At 38.7% G+C, this 10236-nt stretch overlaps 2 protein-coding genes across 3 annotated transcripts; one reads left to right on the top strand and one right to left on the bottom strand.

Annotated features, from left to right (window-relative positions):
• The first annotated feature begins 373 nt into the window (after window positions 1-373).
• Window positions 374-8024, top strand: nek4 (NIMA-related kinase 4). 2 transcript variants are annotated; one of them, XM_055026608.1, is made up of 16 exons: window positions 374-629; window positions 1296-1562; window positions 1651-1848; window positions 2164-2271; window positions 2531-2685; window positions 3016-3160; window positions 3704-4273; window positions 4351-4395; window positions 4526-4672; window positions 4912-5070; window positions 5718-5784; window positions 5990-6102; window positions 6222-6310; window positions 6426-6643; window positions 6731-6864; window positions 7420-8024. In XM_055026608.1, the coding sequence occupies exons 1-16, from the start codon at window positions 543-545 to the stop codon at window positions 7516-7518; spliced, it is 2601 nt and encodes an 866-aa protein (XP_054882583.1). In that variant the 5' UTR covers window positions 374-542; the 3' UTR covers window positions 7519-8024. The 2 variants fall into 2 exon arrangements, with proteins under 2 accessions (XP_054882583.1, XP_054882582.1); XM_055026607.1 differs by having other exon boundaries at window positions 375-629; window positions 6728-6864.
• A 152-nt stretch (window positions 8025-8176) lies between these two features.
• spcs1 (signal peptidase complex subunit 1) lies at window positions 8177-10206 on the bottom strand. The gene is made up of 4 exons (XM_055026630.1): window positions 10070-10206; window positions 9635-9694; window positions 8518-8604; window positions 8177-8423 (listed from the first exon to the last, which is right to left on the bottom strand). The coding sequence occupies exons 1-4, from the start codon at window positions 10103-10105 to the stop codon at window positions 8298-8300; spliced, it is 309 nt and encodes a 102-aa protein (XP_054882605.1). The 5' UTR covers window positions 10106-10206; the 3' UTR covers window positions 8177-8297.
• Between the last annotated feature and the right edge of the window lie 30 nt (window positions 10207-10236).

Raw genomic sequence — 10236 nt, 5'->3', positions numbered from 1 at the left:
AATACAGATTTGTAAAAGATTTATAACAATCACAATACGACATATCTGCATGACATTGCTTGAGTATTATCTCTTTGAAGGAACCTGTTTTTGTTTATTGTGTGCAGTTAAAGATTTTTCCTCACATATGACCTTAATGGTGAAGGCGCAGCTCAACCACTTCGCAAATAAAAACACGTCAGTCTGATTATCAGACACATTCCGCACGTAAATATTAATGAAGACAACAAGTTGCTCTGTGACTAACCTCTTACGGTGAAACGTTGCACTCCAGCCTCTAGATGGCGCTGCAGGGAAAACATTAGATTTGACCCCCCCACCCTCCCACTCTCTAGTCTCGGTTGCCTAGTGATGACAAACTATCCACAGCTTCTGATTTCCTGTCTTTTGAGAAAAAAAAATCACATCGCTGCTTTCCAAGCTAACTCGGAGATTTCCCCCCCTGTTGTTTGTACGGAGGGTTCTGTCGAACCATGGGACGGAGCGGCAGCTGTGCTCTCTCTGGGCGCGTCGTCTAGCGCCGGCTGGGCTTTTGACCGACCATGAACAGCTACAGTTTCATCAGGGTCGTTGGGAAAGGAAGCTACGGAGAGGTGAACTTGGTGAAGCACAAGACGGACCGAAAACAGGTGGGAAACAAATCTAAAAACAGTTAATGGTTTAAGTGTGTGTTAAAAAAGGCCGTGCTTTTGTAGTGAGTTCGCCAAAGCATTGTAAAATTACCTAAAAGTCGGTTTAAACATAAGGGATTTGCTGCCATTTTTTTGTGTGTAGCAAAAGATATAGTTTTGTAGTAGCATTTTATTTCTTCAGCCAAATACTCAATATAAAACGGATTTCTGAGTGAAAACACTTTCTGTATTAATTGTATACAGCTTTTTGTAATTGTGCTGAAATATGAGCTGGATATGAGGAGAAAATATTTGTGTGATGTTTTGATACATATTTGTCTATGCAGTGGCTTCCAAAATAAATCATATTTTCCATATTTTGCCACTTTACAACCACAAACTTCAGTGGATTTTGTTTGATTAGATTTTATCTGCTAGATGAAAAAGTTGTGAAGAACTGTAAGGTTACATAATGATAAATGTACATTCTTTGAAATGTTGCCTGCATTTGTATTCAGCCCCCTTGGCTCCAATTTTGCTTAGTGTTGGTCCACCATATAAAATCACCAAAAGATGCAATTGAGGTTGTGAAATATCAAAATGTGAATAAAGGTAAAGAGGTGTGAGTGCTTTGGCAAAGAACTGCATGTTGCTTTATGCGCTTTATGCTTTGTGCTTCTCCAGTATGTGATAAAGAAGCTGAATTTGACCACATCATCCAAACGGGAACGCCGTGCCGCAGAGCAGGAGGCTCAGCTTCTGTCCCAGCTGCGACATCCCAACATTGTGACCTACAGGGAGTCGTGGGAAGGAGACGACCGTCAGCTGTACATCGTGATGGGCTTCTGCGAAGGCGGGGACCTCTATCACAGACTCAAACAGCAGAAAGGGGAACATTTGCCAGAGAGGCAGGTTGTAGAGTGGTTTGTCCAGATAGCCATGGCACTTCAGGTACAACATACTGGCACACTTGGCTGAAATTGGGATGAATCACTTTTGGAAATCGGGAAGTCATATTTGTGATTTATTTGCTTTCCAGTACCTCCATGAGAGGAATATTCTTCACCGGGACCTTAAAACGCAGAATATCTTCCTGACTAAAACCAACATCATCAAAGTGGGAGACCTGGGTATTGCACGTGTTTTGGAGAACCAAAATGACATGGCCAGCACTCTCATTGGGACCCCATACTATATGAGTCCAGAGCTCTTTTCTAATAAACCCTACAACCACAAGGTATTCTGGTTTTCTGCTCCCACTAATTAAAGAAGCTTGGTTGCACTAGCAATTGATTAAATAAATTCAGTTGCTTCTTTTTCAGATTAAAATTTTATTTAGTTAATTTATAAAAGTTAAGAGGTCAGAATGAATGTATTAACCTCTTTTTATTTTATTTCTGAACGCAGCTTTTCTTCATTTCTCTCTTTCTTTCAGTGCTTCTTTCTTATTTTCTTTCTTGGTAACATCACTGTTTTCAGTCAAGCATCAAATTTATTCCTGTCTTGGCAAAATTGACAAATTCTCATGCTCTGCCTGTGATGCTGTCTCCAGTCAGATGTATGGGCCCTGGGCTGCTGTGTGTATGAGATGTCTACGTTGAAGCACGCCTTCAATGCCAAAGACATGAACTCACTGGTTTATCGCATTGTAGAAGGAAAGGTTGGTTTTATTTTTTCATTCTTTAGATAAGTTGCAAGGTAGCAATATGTCATTTTATAATATTAATCTGAATTAGGGCAGATAGTTTTTTTTTTGTTCTTTTAGGAGCTCTGCAGGTAAATCTGCTGGACTGAGTTTTGTCATTTTAGATTTGTTGGGGGAGGTTATTTTATTGTGAAATCATCTAAACTTCATCCAAAGATTATTGCTTTTTCTTTTATTATTATTATTATTTTTTTAAAATAATCTTGCTCTTTAGTTGCCACCAATGCCGAGCCAGTACCACCCCCATCTCGGAGAGTTGATCAAGAGCATGCTTTGTAAGAAACCCGAAGACAGACCTGATGTCAAGCACATCCTCCGGCAGCCCTACATAAAGCGACAAATTGCCATGTTCCTTGAGGCCACCAAAGAGTAAGCGTCATTCACATCACACATTTTTTGTGTTTGACTTTCAGGCAATATCTAAAGAATAGGAAGCTCTGAAAATGTTAACATCTTCTTTGGCGCGAGCAAAATTGGCAGGAACAGAGATGAGCGTGAGTTGAGCAGTTTGGAGAAATAGAGGGATAAGGCTAAGATGTTATGCACAGAGAAAAATAGGTTGACATATTGGACACATGAGCTGCCAAGAAGGGGAAAAAGAAAATGTTGATATGCGAAAAGTAATCTGTACATAAAATGATTGATAGAGTTTGATGAGTATTTTCTCTAAATGTATGTTTCGGTTCTCTTTTTTTCCAGAAAAACGGCCAAGTCAAGAAAAAAAGCTGCGGTTGGACCAGGAGACTGTTGTCCCAGCGGTGGGTCATCTGGTGTGTCATATCACCCAAAACCTCAGGAGCTTCCTCCAAGTCCAAATGCCGACACTGTTGCCCAGGCGAAGCAGGTGCGTCGATTGTTTACACCAGTCGTTGAAATCTGTTTGTAACATTTTGTGTTATTTAATGACTGTTTTTCTCCCATTTCACACCTTTGTCAATTCTGTTTTTTAAAAGTCCACTGATTTCTCTGATTAGTCCACGGTGGAACCTAAATCTTTTTCTTTATTTGATTGATTTCAGATTATCTTTAAAATTTCACATCTCGTGTTTATACCCAAACATATGTAGGGATTTGATTTGATGACATTATTTTTTTATTTTAAACCTTTCCATTAAATTCATTTTTGGTCTTTACCAAACTATTGGATTGCGTTACCTTGCCAACCTTCCATCATCATTTAGCCATACGAAAGCCATACCTTCAATTGTTTTTATACTTGCTTGGACTATCTTTGGAAATTGAGTCTGTGAAGAAATATTGAAGCAAAATCTGACAAAATGTCATTTACAAACTTTGAAGCCTCTCTATTTAAAAAGAAAATTTGAAGTGTGAAAAAAAGAACATGTCACCATCTTTATTTTATGCAACCTTTTCTCCTTAATCCTAGAGAGAAGACAAAGCTGATCATAAGACCCAGAATGGGGTTGCAGATTTCCCTCCAGCCCTTCCGTCACAAGCTATATCCTCATCAGCTGATATTTTCAAAGCTGGTATCTCTCCCCTGGCAACCGTCAGCAGCATTACTATTGATATCCCATTGCAGCCGAGTGACGGTGTGATGAAAAACTGGGTTCAAAGGCCCCCGTCTGTTGAGTCACAGAGGGAGCCTGGGACTCGCATCGCATGCAAAGACAGAAAAGCGAGGCGAAAACCAGATCCCTCACCTCTTCCCTCTCCTGTAAATCCTGCTCTCAGAGCTGAGTCAGGTGTTTGTGCCAGGGGAGGAGACAAGAGGACGGCTTCCAATGGGCTGTTAGATATGCAGCCGAATCCAGGTGGTACACGTCCCGTCTCTGTGGAGAAACGGGACTCAGTTGTGGACATCAAGGAAGACACTGGCGAGTTACTTCGAGAGGCTGAACTGATCTCAAATGCAAACAACGTGACAGCCAGTAACAATGACACTGTGACTTTAATCAAGGGGACTCCAATAAATCTACACATGCCAAATGTTGATGTAAGTTTTTAAAGAAGGTAGAATTAATGTGTTTATTTTAATGTCTCCTTTTAATGGGACTCCTTATGTCTTTTCAGGACAGCCTTGAAACGACGGAAAAGCTGTTGGAGCCTCCAGCAGTGGTAAGCGACGCACCTCCTGTACTGTTTCCCCAAAATAAATCTGGATAGGTTTTAAAAAAGTTAATACCAGTATGCACAGAGGGTGCCAAACTTTTCTTAGTATTGGAAGATTTGTGTTGTGTCTGTTTAGGAGCCTGTCGAAGCAGAATCGTCTTCTCTCTCGATTAATCAAGACCCAGCTACCGTTTGCCAAAATCCCCAGGTGCTCCCTGAGCCTTCAGGTTCAGAGCAACACAGGGGGATGCTGTTTGATCCGACTAATGGGGGCCATAAACAGGTAATATTATTAACTAGTGTTGAAAATGTATATAATTTATATATAATGGAACTTTTAATATACAAGTAATGTATGGTCCATTTTTAGTTTTAATCCATTGACAGGTAATGTTATTTTCTTTACTGAATGTTTGTGTTTTTTGAAAAGTGACTCTGAAACTGCAGCAAGCAAACATTAAGGCCAGTATGACTATAATTAACATCAATGTTGGATTTTCTTTTGTTTCTTGTTCATTCGAGTTGGCAGCTTCAAGACCCCTACCTCGTCCTCCCTTAGAGGCAGCGGCCGTGGAGAGGAAGAGGAGGATTAAGAAGAGCATGGAGAGCAAGAGAGTGGATGTGACTGCAGCCTCCACATCCGTTAGTTCATCTGGGGATGGGTTGTTGCCTTTACCACAAGTGAGAGCAACACTTTAACTCCTTTCACCTTTATTTGGAGTCAAAGCTTTTCTCTTTGTTATATTCGTCATCATCTTTTTAAAACAGTTTTGGGATCTATTTTCAAGCATTTTATCTAAAAATGACTTGCTTTTGTTTTTGAAAATCTTTTTTTATTCTTATTTCATTGCTTGATATTATGCAAACCATCAACATTTCCAGAGCTGTTAGAGGGGAAATAGACCATATTTCATCTCCTTGTTCATATGCAGTTTTACGCTAAACCCACCAAAAACTGCGTATGACTGAAAAGCTCTTATCTGTCTCTCACGGAAATGGAAAGTCATTAGAAGTTCTTAAAAAGTTGATTTAAAATCTAAAACATAATCAATGAAAGATATTGGTTAATTTTTGTTTGGATGTATGTATAAATAATCAATGTTTTAGCAATAAAAGAGCAATAACAAAAAACTGATCTGGTGAATAATGTATAATTTTAAGTGAATTTAATCCACGTCCAATTTGGTTGTCCAACTTTTAATTCGATATGTGCTTTTTGACTTTGGGGTTTCTGTGTTTATTATTCAGTTTCTAATCAGGCGTCATTATATATTTTTAAATAAACTCATTCATCTATGAGCCTAATTGAGAGCTATTTTATTTTTTAGGAGCGTCCTCTGACTGCCAGAGAGAGAAGACGCCTGAGGCAATCCCAAGATGGCGCAGGTCTACCAGGTAATGCCTTCAAACCACTGACACTTGCTGTAAATTTTTTTTTTTAAAGACAGAGAACATTCAAAAGTGTCTTTGTTGTTGTTGTGAAGGCAAAGGAAAAAAAAAACAAAAAAAAAACATCAAAAGCCAAACTACAAATAGTTATGATCCTGAACAATTTCACCTGAATGTTAAAACCTATTTGGTTGTTTTTCCTGTTGCTCAGGTCCCAGTGCTGTGCGAAGGGCGTCGTATGATGTTGCCTCCACCAAAGTTGAGCGACACAATGCCCCCGTCACTCGATCTGCTTCATACTCCATCGCAGACTCCAGCACTAAGGTGCAGATAGTCTTTTTCTCAAACTCAATTTTAGAATTTATGAAGTTCAGAAAAAGCAACATTTAGTAGCTTATCAAAATCTTTCATTCACAAAAGTTGTTTTTCTTACATCGCAACAGGATAGACTGATGGAGCAAAGGTCGGATGAAGACGAGTACAGCTCATCCACAAGTTCCACAGAGCGCTCGGGAGGAGACTGCAGGGAAAGGTGAGGACGAGTCAAGTGTTCAGCAGTGGCCTTTGTAATTAGTAGCATTTTATTCTTTTGAGTTTTATACTGAAACACATTAACCTGCGTGTAAATGTACTCTGTGCATGAGCAGAAAAACAGAATCCAACGACATGCATGATTTGGTCCACATGATGACTCAGACTTTGAGGATGGATGTTGGAGACGCTGGACGTGAGTTGGGAAAAGGCCAGTTGGACTCGACTGCGATGCCAGAATTCAAGCTCAATCGCAGGTACAGAGACACCCTGGTGCTTCATGGGAAAGCCAGAGAAGAGGCAGGGAACCTGTCGCTTGGGGAAATCCCAACAGGTTAGATGCTTCGGTTTAGTCGTAGCTTCATAAAGCAAGCAGCTGCTCTGCAACTGGTTGAGTTTAACAGCTCTGTTTCTTTAGAAGGCGCCACGTCCGGTCCAGCCAAGGTCAGGAGAGCAATAGAGCGTCTGAGGACAGATGTGGTGAAAGGTCTGGGTGTTAAGCTTTTGGATAAAGTGCTTGAAATCATGGAGGAGGAAGATGAGGTCAAAAGAGAAGTGAGTAGAACAAACCCTAATGTAAAATCTGTTTTCATGAGAGATATCTTAATTAGTACTCTTTTCTTCCGAATACCAGTAGGAGTTGTAAAAGCAAACTTAGTGTACCAATCAGACACTGCATTAGTTACTGGAATCAGTGGTGTATATGCTATCAGCTTTCACTACTACATTAATGATCTGATTAATATCTATTAATATTAATACGTAAGCAACCAATGATGTTCTGGAGATCTGACTTTATTTCTGCAGGTCAGTTGTTCTGACATCATTATGTGCAACCCTACTAAATGTTATTTCCATCTTTGAATTTGAAAAAATATATTTTTTTTTTTTTCCCTTTTGAGTTTGGAACTAAACTTTATTGGCTCAATGGGTTAGTATTTTTCATGGCAATTGAAAATGAACAGGTTTCTATTTACTGAACTAAATCTTCAAAAGACTAACTTCAGTTCACTTCAACTCATTTTATAAAAATGATTTCTTTAATTTGCACTGCATATAAGGCTGTTCGTATTTCCAGCCTAAGCTCGGCTGCCTTCATTTTGTTTGCAGCTGTGCCTTCGTGACCAGATGGGAGATGAGAAGTACCAAGCTTATGCCGTCATGGTGAGGCAGTTGAAGTTTTTCGAGGATATCGCTGTCAAGATATGAAGAGCACCGAAACAACAAGAATGCATACAATTTGGAAAAAAGTGCTTTACCATCAGTTGGTCAAATTAAGAGCTCTTCCATCTACTGAGGTACCGAGGGAGTTTGGTCTTTACCGCAATTTGCGAGCTGAAATTTGTTTCAAGGTAAAAATTCTGATAGAAAGAAGTTTTCTGTGAAAGAAGAATCGACACATATATAAATATGGACAAAGTGGTACAAACAATTATGTAAATCACTTATTTCTGCATCTTACCGCGCAACACTGGATGTGAAATTGATTCTTTAAAGTTCAGGATATCTATGCAAACATTTCAGCCATTTTAAAGGTTCCATTTAAGGAATTTCATTTATCTATGATCCTTCACACCGTCTTTCTTGTGCTGTCCATAACACCTTAGATGCAACTTCTGTTGACTAATTTTCTTCTTGTCATATAATAATGTAAAATAGATTTATTGTAGATATTAACATGAGTGATTTTTTTAAATAAAACTAAAATGAAATGGTTTTTTTTGCTTCTAGTTGGCTTATTAAAATTCAAGAATTGCATTTTTTTTTTTTATAGCAGATAAGAACCATATTTAGGGTTTAAGAGATTTCACCGATAAGTGCCAAAAAACGTAAATTGAAATTTCACATCAAATCAAACAGACGGCACTGGATTTAATTTTTTATTTTGTTTTTTTAAATGCACAGAATTGACCTACTTACACTGTTATTTGCTGTGAATGTGAATTGTAGGACAAACTTCACTTTTCTATGTAAAAAATGAACAGGAGTTATTTATGCTTCTTTCTCTTGGTGTTGTCCTGCGGTTTTTGGGTGGGCTCTCCGCTGGCTTCTGGTGCAATCGGCTGCCAGGGCAGAGGATTCTGTCTGTACATCGGCCATGGAGGCAAGGTCAACTAAAAAGGACGGAAAACAAAGTGACAGATGTTTACAGGGCAGTACAAAAAGGCTCGATGTGACGCAAGTTACCAGTCAATGAATGTAACTCACCAGACAAGACACAGCAAATCCAGCCAATACAATGTACACTGTCCAGCCAAACTGCTGAATAATCAGCCCATACACGAATCCGATCACCTGAGAAGAAAATCCAAACCACATCAGTACAGCAGGACCGCTGGGAGGATGTTTAACCAATTGAACCCAGACAATTTGTCCGACCTTGTGTTTAGACAAGGCGGTACAGGTTTTGTCAAATATTTCCCAGTTGTCTTCAAAGAAGCCTCGTCATAGCCACAATCCGTATGAAGATGCAGATTATTTTGTTGTATTAGTATTTAAACAAAAATGTTTATGATTCGAGTGAAATTGTAGAGACTAACACCCTCATTTTCTCATGGGAGTTGCTGACACAAGTAAACTTTCTAAACTTAATTGCAAAAAGGTTAGTGATGGACAATTTTTTTTAGCAAATAACTTTAGAGATCAGATGCCCCTCAGCAAATCTGAATAAAATCCAAAATGTCTGTTAATTTCTGTAATTCAGATCAAAAAGTGAAACTCATTACATTGACTAGTTACACGCTACAGATAGACATTTGGGGCATTTTTGTAATTATGGCTTCTAGCTAATAGTCAGAAAGTTACAAAAATGAATGAGACTAATAAATGGATTTCTAACAGATGTGACCAACACCGTCATGGCTGGTGACTTCTTAGTTGTCCAGAGATTAGAATTAGGAAAAAGTACATTTTACAGCACTTTACATTTCCCACAACTGGGGTGATGATTTCATTCTCTATGCAGTCTGCACCTCCAAAATGAACTAATACCTAGGCAGCATGCTCACTTTACCTAAACCCCTGTGCACAGAATAGTGAGGATGAGAAAAAGAGTCACCATATCCAACAATAAACTAAAGGCCGATATTCTTGTAACACCTCGACAGAGCCACAGGCTGATAATCTCCATTGCATGCTGCATTAATGGGCTGATTCATGCAAAAAAGAGCACTGACGACGAAGTCTGTGCGTAAAAGCACAACAAACAAAAATAAGACTTTGAGACATGTAATTGTGCATGCATCGAATATTTATAAAAGTTTCAAGTTATTGAACTGAAATGCTTGTAATTTTAATTCCTGCTTAAATTAATTCAAATATTCACCGCAGAGATTAGTATAATTCCTTGGAAAATCTGCTCAGCCAGCTTCTGGCCCTTGTAGTCCTGCAAAACAAGAGGGAGACGAAATAAATGAAGTCATTAATGATTCGTATAATAAAGTCCGTTAGCAACAGATGTCTGCAGCGGTTCTTCAACTGGTTATGATACATCTGCAAACTGGGGGATAACTGATTCTCTCATCGTTTGACAGAGAGAATCATTTAGTTCATTGCTAAGCTTTTATCATCTTGGAATGTTGAATCTAAGCCAGAAGTGTTATTTTATTTTTTTGTGCAGAATAAAACATGGCTTTGGTTAGCATCCGTTACCAAAGTAATCAAAACGACAGAAAGCTAACGTTTCGTCAATAAAATGATCTGCATTATTTAAGGTAACTTAATTTACAGTTTCTCAACAAATTAGGTAATTATTTCTCACCATGTGCGTAGGAATGGACTTAAATACAGACAGCATTTTTACACTTGAAATGAACTGTCTGAACGGAAATATGTTTGATTCTGCTTCGAGTCAAGCAAGCTTACTTCCGCTTTTAACAGCTACGTTGTATTGTAGCTGTTAAGAAAGGACCTACCGACGTTATACGT

The sequence above is a fragment of the Poeciliopsis prolifica genome, unplaced genomic scaffold, assembly GCF_027474105.1.
Source record: "Poeciliopsis prolifica strain line A6 unplaced genomic scaffold, Auburn_PproV2 SCAFFOLD003, whole genome shotgun sequence".
In the NCBI taxonomy this organism is placed as follows: Eukaryota; Metazoa; Chordata; class Actinopteri; order Cyprinodontiformes; family Poeciliidae; genus Poeciliopsis; species Poeciliopsis prolifica.
This window is presented reverse-complemented; position numbering and strand designations above follow the sequence as displayed.

Excerpts from the sequence above, each read along its gene's own strand:
- nek4 (XM_055026607.1), top strand. The coding sequence starts at position 543 with ATGAACAGCTACAGTTTCATCAGGGTCGTTGGGAAAGGAAGCTACGGA. Across the intron at positions 2,686-3,015 it reads TTCCTTGAGGCCACCAAAGA|AAAAACGGCCAAGTCAAGAA; the intron begins GTAAGCGTCATT and ends CTTTTTTTCCAG. Across the intron at positions 5,071-5,717 it reads GGTTGTTGCCTTTACCACAA|GAGCGTCCTCTGACTGCCAG; the intron begins GTGAGAGCAACA and ends TTTATTTTTTAG.
- spcs1 (XM_055026630.1), bottom strand. The coding sequence starts at position 10,105 with ATGCTGTCTGTATTTAAGTCCATTCCTACGCACATG. Across the intron at positions 9,695-10,069 it reads AGTCCATTCCTACGCACATG|GACTACAAGGGCCAGAAGCT; the intron begins GTGAGAAATAAT and ends CTTGTTTTGCAG. Across the intron at positions 8,424-8,517 it reads GATTTGCTGTGTCTTGTCTG|TTGACCTTGCCTCCATGGCC; the intron begins GTGAGTTACATT and ends CGTCCTTTTTAG.